At 37.2% G+C, this 16,164-nt stretch overlaps 1 protein-coding gene across 2 annotated transcripts in view; it reads left to right on the plus strand.

The window, feature by feature from the left end:
• LOC134794818 (rho GTPase-activating protein 7) overlaps positions 1–16,164 on the plus strand; it is a 318,807-nt gene that overhangs the window by 292,566 nt on the left and 10,077 nt on the right. For both annotated transcript variants that reach the window (XM_063766619.1, XM_063766627.1), the window contains exons 6-12: positions 10,561–11,167; positions 11,266–11,408; positions 13,437–13,577; positions 13,773–13,882; positions 14,269–14,436; positions 14,658–14,770; positions 15,764–16,016. In XM_063766619.1, the coding sequence (XP_063622689.1) occupies positions 10,561–11,167; positions 11,266–11,408; positions 13,437–13,577; positions 13,773–13,882; positions 14,269–14,436; positions 14,658–14,770; positions 15,764–16,016 (1,535 nt within the window). The remainder of the gene's footprint in view (positions 1–10,560; positions 11,168–11,265; positions 11,409–13,436; positions 13,578–13,772; positions 13,883–14,268; positions 14,437–14,657; positions 14,771–15,763; positions 16,017–16,164) is intronic.

A 16,164-nucleotide genomic window follows, 5' to 3' on the forward strand; every position in this document is an offset into this window, starting at 1 on the left:
CGAAGTTCGCAAATTGTGGACATTTCTCTCTGTCACTCTAATTACGGTTTCATTGGAGTAAAAGAGAAATATCCCCGCAATTTGCGAACTTCGGTATTCGGTGCCTCTCTCGGATGCTTCAGGCCTTCGGCCCAACGCAGAGCTTAGCCTTCGACCTTCACACTAGCTGTCCACACCACGTTTCACGTAAACAATTGCGGTTGTGGCCCTGATAGAGCTCATTCGCAATTTTTATTCTTAAGAGCGCTCTTACAATAAAAGTCGAAATAATGCAAAATTGATGATACTAGTCGACGAAATTCAGGACTTTGCGCTCATTATTAGAAACAATGAGTACTTGTTCCAGTAAAAGCGTCTTCTTATCTTTATAAATATCGTTGTAAATATTAGAAAAAGGACTTATTCAATTAGTAATGATTTTTTTTCTGATGGTCGTTTCCGAAAAACCCCGTGAAGCACTGAATGGCGAGCTCTTATTTGGAAATGTTGAGAATTTTACTCTGCTAAACCTGGCTATTTTGTATTACTAATACCCTGTACTTTAGGCATATCAAACTATATTTTTCCGACATACCTTTGAGAAAGAGAAAATCAAAGTAAAACGAACTCGATTTTCTCTCCGAAACAAGTGTTAATTCCTACGAAAATCTACTTAATATCGAAGTCATTTTCATACTCAAGCAATCTGCAACGTTTGCTTATACTGTTGGTATACATTAGTGTTTATGAAATTCTACTATAATTTTTTGGCAATTTTTTGAAAACTACTCTATATTACCGATGACGCGCGCTGCGCCAGCTCAGTGCCGCGGCAGAGCTTGTAGAGGCAGGACGTGTGTCGGTCGGCTCCGCACATTTTCAACGGCGACGACGAGGTTTTTTATCATTGTGTGCGGCGGGCGCCGTGTAAAACGCTATACTGTGTGCGTGTAAACCGCAACGAGAGACTTTGATCCTAGCACTGTTTTTATAGTATTATAATTTATAATGGTACAGTTTAATAAACTACCGGACAGGATTAAAAATATTTGAAACGACCTGACATTCTATATGTATTTATTTGACTCAAGATAGTACTCAGGGTCTGATGATGGAGCCGGAAGGTGGTCACCGGTACCAATCAACCATGCAACTAAACCACTTCGTGTTTAGGCTCGTTTTATTCATCTCAACAAGATCTTTGACACAAGATAGTACTCAGGGTCTGATGATGGAGCCGGAAGGTGGTCACCGGTACCAATCAACCATGCAACTAAACCACTTCGTGTTTGGGCTCGTTTGATTCGGCTCAACAAGATCTTTGACTTAAGATAGTACTCAGGGTCTGATGATGGAGCCGGAAGGTGGCCACCAGTACCAATCAACAATGCAACTAAACCACTTCGTGTTTAGGCTCGTTTTATTCGTCTCAATAAGATCTTTGACTTAAGATAGTACTCAGGGTCTGATGATGGAGCCGGAAGGTGGTCACCGGTACCAATCAACCATGCAACTAAACCACTTCGTGTTTGGGCTCGTTTGATTCGTCTCAACAAGATCTTTGGCACAAGATAATACTCAGGGTCTGATGATGGAGCCGGAAGGTGGTCACCGGTACCAATCAACCATGCAACTAAACCACTTCGTGTTTAGGCTCGTTTGAGTCGTCTCAACAAGATCTTTGACACAAGATAGTACTCAGGGTCTGATGATGGAGCCGGCAGGTGGTCACCGGTACCAATCAACCATGCCACTAAACCACTTCGTGTTTAGGCTCGTTTTATTCGTTTCTATAAGATCTTTGACACAAGATAGTACTCAGGGTCTGATGTTGGAGCCGGAAGGTGGTCACCGGTACCAATCAACCATGCAACTAAACCACTTCGTGTTTAGGCTCGTTTGATTCGTCTCAACAAGACCTTGGACACAAGATAGTACTCAGGATCTGATGATGGAGCTGGAAGGTGGCCACGGGTACCAGTCTACCATGTAACTGAACCACTTCGTGTTTGGGCTCGTTTGATTTGTCGCAACAAGATCTTTGACACAAGGTAGTACTGAGGGTCTGATGATGGATCCGGAAGGTGGTGACCGGTACCAATCAACCATGCAACTAAACCACCACCACCACCACCTTCCAGCTCCATCATCAGACTCTGAGTATCACCTAGTGTCAAAGATCTTGTTGAGACGAATCAAACGATCCTAAACACGATGTGGTTTAGTTGCATGGTTGATTGGTAATGGTACCTTCCAGCTCCATCATCAGACCCTGAGTACTGTCTTGTGTGAAAGATCTTGTTGAGACGAATCAAACGAGCCCAAACACGAAGTTGTTTAGTTACATGATAGACTGGTACCCGTGGCCACCTTCCAGCTCCATCATCAGACCCTGTGTATCTTCAGTGTCAAAGATCTTGTTGAGACGAATCAAACGAGCCTAATCATGTTACTACATGGTTGATTGGTATCCGTGACCACCTTAATCATCATCAGATCCTCAGTACCAGTTCGTTTTTAAACCCTCGTTGATACAAACTTTACAACCTATAGGTACCAAATGCAATGACGAAACATGTAAATAAGCGAGTAGGTACCTATAATTTCTTTCGAGTAATATACCTTCATAAGTACGAGTATGGGGCTATTCATAAATTACGTCGTTTCAAATGGGCGGAGTGGGGGTGGTCTGGACATCGGATGATGGTAACATGACGTAGGAGGAAACAGATTCATCCGAAGCTTGATTTTTGGATGATTTGAGGGGTGGGGGGGGGTCAAAAATCGTCAAAAATAGATGACGTAATTTATGAACAGCCCCTATGTACATTTGCACTGCATTTAGTATTTTCGTACTTACCAAATAACAGTTTTAGAACTTTAAAAGTTAAGTACAGTTAGTGTTGTTATGGTTGATTTCAATATGCTTCGCGAAGGATCAAGAATGTTTAATCCATCATTGTAGTGCGAGTGTGGTAGAAGGGATCGGCATACTGAGCTCGCACGGCCTGCCGCAGCGCGTAAAATACCTAAACTCGCTCAACGCCGAAATGTAATAGCGCTCTTAAGTCCGGCTCACACTTAACTGCAAACTTCTTATGCGTTTTTCCAGTAATATATAGGTAATGGGCGTGAATGGTAATTTTTTGGCTATTTTCTTAAATAACTTCTAAATTATTTCATATAAAATTATAAAAAAAATATATTTGAGATCCTCAAAATAAGCCCTTTTATTTAATATGTAACACAATATGGTTTGCAAAACTTTGTTTTTTAATTTTCTCATATTCTCCCTAAAAGTGCCCCCTATGCTTAAAATTCATTTATTTTTATTACATGTCCGTCTTTGGGTCATAGACTTCAATATGTGTACCAAATTTCAACTTAATTGGTCCAGTAGTTTTGGAGCAAATAGGCTGTGACAGACGAACAGACAGACGCACGAGTGATCCTATAAAGGTTCCGTTTTTTCCTTTTGAGTTACGGAACCCTAGAAAACAAATTCGAAAAGTATAGTAAAATGCATTTATATTTATATAATATAATATAATATAAGCAGACATCGTTAACGGAATTGGTATGATTCCAACTGAAATGGTAAATTAAGGTTAATATTAACGTAATTAACGCTAATTAATCAGGTTGAAATTGTTTATACCAGTTCCGTTAACACCACTCCGCTGCACCGAAAATGCTTAAAAATTTCGGATGTCTGAATATAAGATCGCCTATAGGCTTCCTATAGGTGTTAAATATGCGTTAAGACATTAAATTTGTCACAAATATTCCTAAAATTAAACGACTTAATTACCTGGCAGATTGAATGCCAAAATACCCGCCGTTCAATTAAAAACATACAAATATCTCAACGGCCTCTCTGTAAAGAAAAACTCTTTGGCTCCGCCATTCTTTATCTCAAACCTTACTTGAGCTCTCATGCCCTTTTCAGTTCTGATCTGTATTTCAATCTCAAAAGAATTTCTATTGATGCGGGGGTTTTCTTAACCTGGTGGGTCCACACTCTACAACAGCACTTTAATGCTACTACGTTTTGTAACACGGACTCTTGACATGGCTAAATGGCTCGCTCTGTCAATTGTAATGGACTAGTCGGTTAAGTGTCCGACTCTATTTGTTTGTTTGCATCGATCATCACGACATTATTTCCGTTGATGCATTTTAGATAAGAGTAATCAATGGGCATGGTCACTATTTTATAACTTAAATGGTTGCCCACGGCGGTGGCTGACGCACTTTGGTAAGAGATATGTATCTTGAATCAAGCTTCTGCGTTTACTGTTAGGTAACTACTGTAGATAATTCATAATGTTAGGAAATAACACCATTCGGATTTCGAGATAATCACAAGATCTTGAGACGATTTAGAGATCAACTACTTAGATCTACATTAGATATCGACTAGATGTGACTTGGATATCTAAGTCATAACTTGTCGAAATCGTTCAAGAGGACCTCCAGAATCGCGATATATCTTTAAATTGTCCGTATCGTAACTTGTTGAAGTCTAGTAGACTAGAAATCTAATTCATTTTCCGAATCGAGCCGTAAGTCTTTACGTTTTCAATCAAAAACAATTTACCCATTAGTTACTACTCGTATGTGTCACGTATTTGTCTTGCTTTATAAACTAAACATCGGATTCGCTTTTGGTCCAAACCTTTTAAAAAGCATTGAAATCTTGAAAATAAATAAATCTAAAATGTTATGTAACTTTCAAGATGAACATCATGCGGCTAAATAGAAGCAAACTGGCTTCATTTAATTAAACTAGTTCTACCAGCAATACGTATGACATTTTTGCAGCAACATCGGTAAAAAAAATACAACTGGTTGCACAAATAAAGTCTACGATACTACTTCTCGCGACACAGAAATTTAATTACTTAATTCGAAATTTGAAGAACGTGTGAAAATAACCGTCACGTTGTTTTGTTTCTTTAATTAAACTGCACTTTCAAGAGGCAATTAAGATATTATTAATCTTATGATAAGAGGTTTCCGCTCTAGATGTAGGTCTATGTAGGTTATTGGGATTGACGCAATCAAGTTTCGCGTAGGTCGGCAGTGTGAGCGACTTGTTAGATAAAAAAATGGTAGTAAGACTCTCTCGTAGAGTCTCGCTCCTGCAGTATGAGCCCTTATTTTCTCACAAACCCGTTATCATGCGACTTTAGAAAATGTAAGAGAAAAGTTTAATATTTTAGTAATCTATACTTAATGTACCTATGCTTATGCATAATACACATGTACTTTAGCTAGAATCAACCGCTCTCAGTGGTGCCATACATTGACTAACAGCCTATCATTATTACTTATGCTTTGGCAATCCGAAATAGAAACGTGATAGGTGAAGGGCTAAGTACCCGAATCGTAAGTAGAACAATCGTTGGACTTAATTATAGTCATTGTGTTGGCCCTTTGAAAGGGTACAGTGAAGTGCATAAAGGTTTCTAAGGTACTTATAAGGTACCCATTTAAAGTTTCTATTTATCCTATTACTTTAAAACTACGTACATTTTCTTAAGTAGGTAGGTAGGTTCTAAAAAATATGTAATACTCTAATGAATACCTATACAGGAGAGTAAAAATATTTGTCATTATATAAGTAAATATAATATTTAAGGTTACGAAATATGTCTTTAAATATTTGTCAACATTTTAGAACGATCTCTTTATTCTGGTATTTTGGACGTAATTTCACAGTTAATGAAACTACTGCTACTATTACCCATGCTATTTGTAAACCATTGAACCCCTTAAGGTTTTTAATTCAAGCACGAAACGACCTAAACGTGGCGGCAGTTGTGCCTTTTTTGTTTCTATTTAATACATAATTCTTACGAAGTTTGCTCAATTACCGTTCAATTTGCCATTGTAATTGGTAATTAAAATTCAGTCGTATTTCCCTACCGTATATACATCGCAGCTATTGGTGGTGGCTTTGATTTGGCAGCGTTTGAACAGTCTTGTTGGTTTTAAATTAATATTAACCGCAGCTACAAAGGCCCAGGGCCAATTTTCTGCGGTACCCGGACTGATTTGTGATTACAATTAGCCGTCAATTGTATCTTAATCATCTATTACCGACTAATAACGTGAAACTATACCGGGTGTGGCCTGTAACATGAGCAAAAAATTAAACTGTAGGCTGTACTCCTCATACTGACCAGCATTTGTTCAGCGACTTTTAAAAATAACTCGTGGTTTGATTTTTAATACACTTTAAAGTTTATTCTAAGACGCAATGAATTGCGAATTTTGTTATATTTAAGGCGTGACAAGCAACGTCAATCACAATGATATGGCGTGGCGATGGCGTCCATTGAAGTTAATATTTATTTTGTATGAAAAATAGGGAGTCTAAATAATTCATAATTTTTAAAAGTTGTTGAACAAAAGTGTCACGGTTTAAGGAGTACAATCTATGTTTTAATTCTTTGCTCGTGTTACAGGCCACACCCGGTATAGACTTTGTGTTTACCAAAAAATGTAGACCTTAAAAACAACCCCGGCGATACCCTAATTTAAATCTTAGTGGCGAAATTTTGTATACTAGCCCACTTTTTTCTCAACCTGTATATTGTTACGGGGGGTTAATAACAATCTTTCATAATGTATGTATGTAAGTACTTACGTTATCATGTTCTTTAAAACGTATTTCACTTATTATTTCGTAGTTTATTCACGGATTAATCACAAACTGCAGTAAAAATTTTGCGATATGTATAAAAAAACAACAAAATTCATGTTCAACCTCGATCAACTGACATTGCAAATTTGCTCTAGGCTAATTTATTATACCTAACAATACCTACGACGGCATCCGTCGCGCTATGTGATTCACAAATATGTCTCTACTCGCCTCTTGGTTCTAATATACTAGTGGAGTAATTACTACTTTATCCTGAAATTCGTAAAAAAAAAGCCAGAGGACGCCCGCTTCTTCACACAAATGTAGTCCCCCCCTTATCCGTTCTGGATAACATTATAGAAAAATATTTGGAGAGGAAAATGAACACTACGTTTGTATTGAGAAGGGGAATACTTTCTTCTTAAATATGGTCAAATTTATACTGGTTTGTAGGTGGTTGTGTTTAGCGTTGTGAATATGCGTCTCGGAGTCAACAACAGTGGGTCCCTGTCGGAAAACTTTTAACAAGCGCCTAGGTAGTTACTAAGCTAAATTGAATTGTGCGGGATTTTCGAGTTCGTGCTTTTGTAGTTTGTAGTGGATTGATTTTGTTAACCGACTTCAATTGAAAACTTAATGTACATATTCATTTATTTTGGATCAATATCAATAAACAATAGACATATGTATGTAGATACACGTATCTTATTTTCTTGTACCTGCATTTGATACAAATCACGGTTATTCTATTAAAGGAAAAGTAAGTGCATCTTCTCACTCCATTATAACATTTATAACTTTCCACGTAGGCAAAGTAAAGGATATTTTAGTTTAGTTTTGCGCAAAGGTAGAAGAACTTAAGGAGAAAAGCTGGTGAATTTACACCAGTTACTGGAATGAGAAAAGTTTCAAAGACGGTCGTTGATATGCGCTGTTTTGTTTATAGTAGGGTAATTCGCCAGTAAAATGGCCACCTGTTAGTAACCGGCCACCCTAAACTAAAAATCTATTCACCTGTTAATAGAATTCATTTTAGTTTAAGGTGGCTAGTTATTGAAGGCTGGCCAGTTATAGGTGAATAGAATTCATTTTTAGTTTAGGGTGGCCAATTATTGGCCGGTGGCCAAAGTTACTGGCGAATTACCCTATGTAGAAATCATCAAAAACGTTTTTATACGTTTAACCAAGTTGGAGGAATTATTTAAATTAATTTAGTATTCGAATTTTCTTGTATACTTAATGGAAGTTTATTTAAATCTAGATAGGTACCTATCAAAAGCGGTTTCAAGTAGTAGCGAAAAGAACGAAGCCATTTTTTTATGCAATTATTCCATTGTATATCTCTAAAATCGGTTCACCCCTAGTGTACCTATGTACAATTGTACATACCTACTTACAATAATATACACATGTTTTATTCAGCAGCAGGTAAAACACACGGCTTCCAGAAGTAAATTAACTTTTGACATTGTTTTTGACCCCCCCCCCCCCCCATAATCATCCAAAAATCATGCTTCACATGACCCCATTTCCTCCTACTTCATGCTACCGTCATCCGATGTCCAGACCCCCCCCCCCTAATGACGTAATTTATGAATAGCCCCTTACTCGGAACTCATTACGCTTTATATTTCGAACTTTTCGAAGGGATTCAACGAATTCTCTTTATTATTCACGTGTTTCAAAGTTATATTCATCTTGATTATCCGTCAAGTATAACTTTTGGACGCGGTAAAACATTGACACGGTGTCACATTTGTTGTCTTAAAGCCAAAATAATATTTAGATAACTTATGTAGCCGCGGTTTTAAAAGTATGTTTGATTTTGTAATTCTATTGACACGTTGGAAAAGTCTTCACCACCATCTGCGAACGTTCTCTTAATTCTGAGGATCGCGACATCGTTAGAGTATGTCTTGTGTATTCTTTGGCCACTGCACCTTTTACTTTTAAGCACACCATGGCTTAAGTCAAACCAAGAAAATAAGTAGAATAATACGTGACGGGAAATCAAAACTTTTTACCCGGAACACATGCAACTTTTCCAGGGAGGAAATGGCGTAAACTTTCCACCACGACAACACTTTCCTCGTTAAGTATATTCATGTCGCTCGGTTGCGAACTGCTAAAAGTTAAATTATCTTAGCTGTGTTTCTCGTTTGAGATCTAAGAACAAAGTTGGGTAAAACGTTAAGATCGTTTGCTTTCACCTTAATACTGGAGTTAGGCATGTTAATGTTAGTAGAGTTAACTTGGTTGATGCTACTTAGCAAGTTGAGTTGACTATAACTCGAGTACAATTTTGTAGTCAGAAATTAAAACGCAATTAAATTACTATAAGGATCAGTAATGCTCCAGTTTTAAAAAGTACTATACTTACTCTAGCTTTGTAGCACCGACTAGCAAAGTAGTCAATGAAGATACTACCTAAAGGTAATGAAGGATTTATGTAAATTCTTTTAAACTAGGTTCTTTTTGTATCGACGCTGAAGAAAGAATAACTGTAGATTGAATTCATTATCAAATAGGTACTTAAAGCCATTCTCGGTAAAGTTTTTCAATTTACCGTTTCTTGTATTACTTAGCCTGATATTCCATCAAACGCTATATTGTAAAGTTAAGATACTTTATCTAAATTCGGGAGTTGGCAAGACTTTGCATTGCTACGAATTCGGGGTAACATTTTGCGAACTCCTTAATTGTGTTATGGATCGCTACACAATACACGTTTAAATTTGATGTCAAGATTAAGAGATTTGATTGCGCACTTGTGACTTCGTGAATCTCAATCCATCTACGTCATTTGCAAAACAAATGCTACCAGTATATACACCGTGTTCTTATTGAATTCCGTCAACTTCGGGGTACGGTTAAGTACATTTAAGAAAAGTAAATGTCATAGTTAATTTTAAAAAAAGATGGTGTATAGTTATAGTTAGTGGACTTTCGTGAGACAATTAATCTAGAGATAGGTATATAGGTGTCAGGTTCAAGTAATTATCGCGGTACATTTCTCAATCAACACATAACTCTTTCTCCTAATATCCAAAGGTCTTGGTATAAGCAGTGACACTGGCCTAACCATGCACAAACTAGTTTGTTTAACTAGAAAAATACTTTTATATTTATATAGGGTTTATAAACCTTTCATACCTAAATTATCTAATATAATTAACATTATGATGGTGAAGTTGCTTGTATGTAAACGAGTATTATAATGAAACAATTTTATATTTTAATAACTATAAACGTTAGGAGATTATACCTACCACAATTTTCAATCTCCATATTAAAATATTCCAAAATTCCAAATTCAAAATAAATAAAAAAATCGAATAAAAATAATGAGGTACTATTTAATGTACATTTCATGTACATATATGTTTTTTTTTATCATATTTATATAAAGTTATATACTTACTGAGTATAATTGCATGAATTCTATAGTAATTTAAATTGTATTTTTCTTATTTACTCGTAATGCATGTTAATTATAAGATGTAATAATGTTTTGAAAAGATGTGTCCCGCCGAGTTTGTTGCCGGTCCCGTATTGGGATACCCTCCTCCAATTGAGGGGGGATTTAAATCTTCTCGAGGCAGAGGTGTACGGTTGGAGCCGGTATAGCTTTATTTGACGTTCATAAGCGCATTGTAATATGCCTACTTGAATAAACTATTTTTTATCTTTTATCTAATCATGATTCCCCTTCCTCTTGAACTTATTAGATGAAGTACAGTTCAATTTAACAAACAACGCCAAACTTTAGATTACTACAACAAAAGGAAAATAAAATTTCCCATAAAACTGCCTATTTTTATGTTAAACTTTGTCATGACTTGTAAACGAGCTGGAAACAATAAATAATTGCTCGATTGCGAATAGGTCAAAGCATTACAGAAATTGACAGCCGTATACTTTTGTTTCAGACTAACAGTACCAGGCCAACCAATGATACAGTTACCAAGTGACAAGGAGGATGAAGAAGAAAATGGCACTAGATTTAGAAGAACCGGCTCAGAACGACTCCGGGACGGCGCGAAAGCCTTGCTCAGACGTGTAGAATCCCTCAAAACTAGAAGAAGAAAACGGCAAAACAGAACCGAAGTTATTGTCTCATCTCCCCACTTTTTAGATACACAAACAGATCGATATCCAGATTTAAATTACATTGACATGACTCCCACAACTCCTACAGCGTTTCCTTTTCCAGATTTTACTAGTTCTCCTTTACATGCTCCAGCTATTCGAACTCAACCTCCTTCACCTATGACTATTATGCCACCATCTCCCATCGCTCCGCTGGAGCAGTCCTTTGTTTTAAATCATCCATTTGGAGACGATAGCTCTAGTTATGCTTCAGACGGAAGTATGGGGTCGAGTAATAAGAGTTCTAAGTCAAAATTAGGAAAGGCGAAGCGCATTTTCCACAGAGGGATTAAGAATGATGACAGTGCACTGAGTGACTCGGAATGCCAACCGGCCAGCTGGAGGCATAATTATTATAGGGATCATAATACTCATCACAATACTGAGGTGAGTCTTACACATTGTACTAACTGCTACTAAATCATTTGACCGTATGAAATTTTTTGCAACATTACTTATAAATTATAATATGATTCTGGCTTCAGGTGTACGTGGAACCTCCGTCACCAATAGAACTCAAGCCAGACCCGGCGGTGCTGAAGGAGGTACAGAAGTCCCCTGGACACACAACGCATAGACGACAGGCTATTCGCACCAGCTCACTAAACCTGGGGAAAGACGTACAGAAGTAAGCAATTTATTATTGCATAAATGACAGGGTGGCAGAAATAATGAAATGAAATGAAAATCTTTATTTCAGGCAACTAATGGCCCATACATAAATACCTTAAAACTAGCATACATATTATATAAAAATATATTTTATAACTAAACTTTAAAAAACTAAACACCACATATCACATTATGGCTGCGATGCATTACGCAACCCCGCAGTGTCAGGGAGCCGGCCGCGGAACCGCCGAAACTTGACACCCTTCGGCCAAAACTCCTCCTTGGTGAAGGTCGCTAGATGGTCAGTCGGAACGCTCACCACAAACGAATTAAAATTCGCATTGTGTCGAGATTCCAACTTTGCGACCCTCAGGATGAATCCGGTCTTCGTTTTCACATACTTTACGATGTCATCGACCTTCGTAAGGTAATGTAGACGGGACACATACAGCAGCGTCGACGGTGTTGCAGGACGCAGCAAATGGTTCGGTCCAGTCGGTGCGGTACCACACTGATTCTGACGAGCCGGTTTTCTTCTCTTCCCCACCTTCTTGAAACCGTCCTCGTCACATCGCGACTCCCTTAGAGTCGGCTGTGATTGGTCCTTGTGAACAGGATCACGAAGGCTCTGCACCCCTTTCTTCGGCCGCTGCTTAATAATGCCAACACAAGACATACAAAGTTTAGGTATCCAGAGAACATAAAATCAGAGTTTGTTGTTGAGAATAGATATAAGCTGTTTACTGATGGTCGTTAGCTAACGTAGGTATTTTATATATTGCTAAAATTCGAAGGGGGTCCCTTCGAGACTTAACGAGAATAAGTGTTATTGGATTTTAAATCTCGTTTCTGATATTTTAGCATTAATTTTACGATCGGCATAGACAAAACCAGTAATGGTTAAGATAAGTCTTTTTTTGTATGATTACGGCTATTTTATTACCACGTAAAGATAATTACGAGTATAATCAGAGTACATAACAGAACGGAAATTACATGCATTAAAATAGTAATCTACGTCTAGGGTATAAGTACATTTATTAATAAAATACTTTTTTCCAGTCACTCTGTTTACTGGAAATATTATTATGTTACAAACTTTTAATAATCTATTAGTAGTTAGGAGGTTCAAAGCATTTCGTTTTTGTCATGTTCTTGCCATGTTCAGGAGTTATTTCAGCTTACGTAATTTGACTAGACTAACTTAGCCACTATGAACCATTTTTAAATATCTACCAAAGCCAAGACTAATTGCTCCTTTAGTTAAACCTCATTATCCTACAAACGTTCTCGTTAACGCGTTTAAGATATTCGCATGGTAATTATGTAGTGACGAATTACCTTCTCAGACAAAACGCACCATGTGCTTAGTTTTCCCATAGCGCTTAAACCAATTTAGACCTTTGTAATTTTAATACATTTATGTACGTAATAGACAACAACAAGTAGTAAAAGTTGCGATTCTCTACAGCGCCTACTGCCTTTTAGAGAGATACGTTTCAGCATGGCTGACCAGTATGGGTAATGAACTTTTATATTTATATGGGTATTTCAATAGGTATTGTTTTGGTCATTTCTTTTTGTTTACTATGTTCTATCACCATCATGGACAAAAGACGCTCAGTCGGTCGGTCGGTTGACGATAAAATAAAATAGAATTTTATAACTGTTGCACAATATGCCTATTAATCATTTGGATTTACTAGAGTCTTTATAAACATTATTTATTAAATGTCAAATAAAATCAACTGTGATTTGAGCTGGACAGAGTCAACTATGCAGGTTCGTGTCGACCATGATATGATACATCACTTTGATCTTACTTTCAATTAACTACAAGTCCGTTGTCTGATAATATTAATAGAGAATTTCTAAAATCGCAACTGAAAGGTCTAAAAATAGAAAGGGTAGAAGTTTTAAACTGAATAAAGCCCAAAGTACCCAAACTTGCTCTGTTTGTATACTTTGAGCTTAATTGTTTATTCAATGGAACTGATAAGTAAAATATATTCTGTAATATTCAAAGTCGCCATATTTATTTCAGATTTAGAGACAGAAGTTTGAAGCGAGACAAGTCAGCATCGAGGAGTTCTGAACTCGAGGACAGTCCCAATTCTGCGGGGTCACGGTCTCATGACGGCGACCAGGACGATGATGATGACAGCGTTGACATTAAGTCGAAAAAGTAGGTCTTATTGTTTTTTTATTTCAAATAATAACATTTTTTATGGATTTGTCTCTATAAGTGTAAGCGCCACTCCACTAACCCGGGGTTAACCGGTTGGTGCAAGTGGCCCTAAGTGTACGAGTGTAGGCAATGAAAGTAGATTTTATCTATTATTAGAAATAATGGCTTCTTATAATAATCATATATTTCCAGAAATAACATTCAGAGGTGGTATTCATTCCGGACGACTACGCTAAACGGTGGTCCAAAAGCCCACAATACCCTGCAGCCAGTAACCAATCAAAAGGATCCAGAAGCATATTGTAAGTAGTAATTCTATGGGTAATTTGGTGGCATTTTAATTATTGCCTTCTACTTAAATTAAAAGGGGCATTCAATTAAACTGTTTTATTATTGCGTTTGACGGAGAAAAACTTGCTTCAGAATTAAGTGTGCCATTTGTAGAGTTACGAAGCTTAATTAGGTACCTACTTGATCCGGGCACCTAACAATTGTTTGCCGATGGAGCTGATGAATGGCAGTCCAGTACAAGTTTTGCAAAATACATATATTCTTTTAAAACTGCAGTGGATAGCATCTCGGTTAACTCATGCAAAGGACCCGTTTACCGGAAATGAGATATAATAAGCTTATTATTATTTTTTAATTGGTTACCACTGCTAATATTTCCTGTCATTTTCCTTCTCAGTGTCTAGACCTATGTCATCTCTATCCTGCGGGCAGCTGCACATCTTGCGAAAACTGGCGCTGCTTCGACTCACCGCGTGTATGGAGCGGTACTGCCCTTCACACAAGTCCGGTTGGAACTGGGAACTACCAAAGCTAATTAGAAAGATCAAGACTCCTGACTATAAAGGTACCTTAACTCTTTAGACAAGAACTGTATTTAAGTTTTTTCATTGAAATACTACATGTAATATCTTTACAACTATTACAACTCATAGTCTCTTTTTTGTATACCAACTTTTTAAGTCTTTAGATTATATTCGGCTATTTTTTAGGTATAACAGGTTTCTATTCTGTGTCCGAGTAGTTAGTAAGTACCTTGTAACCTTTTCCCAACAAATTGTTTTTCAGATAAAACCGTTTTCGGCGTGCCCCTCACTGTGTCGCTGCAGAGGACAGGCCATTCTTTGCCGAAGCCCATACAGTGCGCACTCAATTGGTTGAAAAACAACGCCCTCGACCAGGTATGTCATGCTATTGTTGCGTTTCATCTTTTATGTTCGGTTTATTTATTAAACTATTGTTACTTAATGCGGTTTGAATATTGAAAATTTTATTCCTACTTTAACTCCTATTTAAGCAGCATGTATTTGGTAGGTAGGTAGTATACTGTACTCATACCTAGGTGAGCAGCTTCATAGTACCGCTGGTGCGTTTTATATGCCTTGCCTAATACTTTTAAAACTTAAATTGGTTATATTTTAAAATAATTGAAGTTTGACATTTTCTCTTTCCACATTACAATTGCCAAACGGTACAAAATCGATGCTGATAACAAGTAAACCAATTACTTGACCGTTACCAACCTACCAATTACGTAACTAATTGACCGTTATAGGTGATCAAAAGGACTTCAAAAAATCCTTTGTTTGAAGTAGGTATTTAAAATTTGTACGCCAATAGGCAAAACACAGAGCTCTGTAATCACCTATAGACCTGTATCACCTGTGTTCTACAAATAAAATTTACTTTACTTTACAACAATTAATTTTAACGGATTTTGTCGTCGCCCTGCCCTTTATTGGGGATTGTTTGTAAGTTTCGATTATACATATATACGTACGTTTGTATAGCTATTTTGTCTAACTCATTTTATTGATGTCAATTATGACTTAGCCAATTTATTTAGACCCTCGTTGGCAGCAGATGAACAACAATAACTTAATTTCCGGTTCTGAAATTGTTTCCTTATTCACCGGAATGACAAATATGCCAAGACTGGGAGGGTAAAGTTTTTGTATGGATATCTATCATATATTTGTCATGTCATGCCCTACAAATGGTTTGAGGGTTTAATGTGTGAGGGTGACGTTATATTGCTCAAGAGTTAACAATCAATATTAACAACTGTAGGTAGGTACACATTTATATAAGTACATTTGGTTAAGATAGGCTTAACCAAATGTACTTTTTTTCTTTAAATACGAGTATTTAACGCAAAATAATACCATTTTCAGATGGGTATCTTCCGGAAAGCCGGTGTCAAGTCAAGAATAGCGAAGCTACGCACATTGGTCGAAAGCGCAGGGGCCGTGAACGCCGCGTTCGCTATTGAAAACATGAACACAGTGGACCCTCACCAGTCGAGCCTAAACTTCGACGGCGCCCAAGCCCACGACGTGGCCGATATGGTGAAACAGTACTTCAGAGAGTTGCCTGATGCGCTGCTGACGAATAAGCTTAGTGAAACGTTCATTGCGATATTTCAACGTGAGTAAAACTTTAGTACTGGAACATTACATACCTACATGATCACATACATACCTACTACCTACTGTTCATCATAGAAAATAATAATAATAATAAAATTGTTTATATTCATTTTAAGCATTCGTTTACATTGTACAAAGTTGGTTCC

The sequence above is a fragment of the Cydia splendana genome, chromosome 1 (assembly GCF_910591565.1).
Source record: "Cydia splendana chromosome 1, ilCydSple1.2, whole genome shotgun sequence".
NCBI classification, from domain to species: domain Eukaryota; kingdom Metazoa; phylum Arthropoda; class Insecta; order Lepidoptera; family Tortricidae; genus Cydia; species Cydia splendana.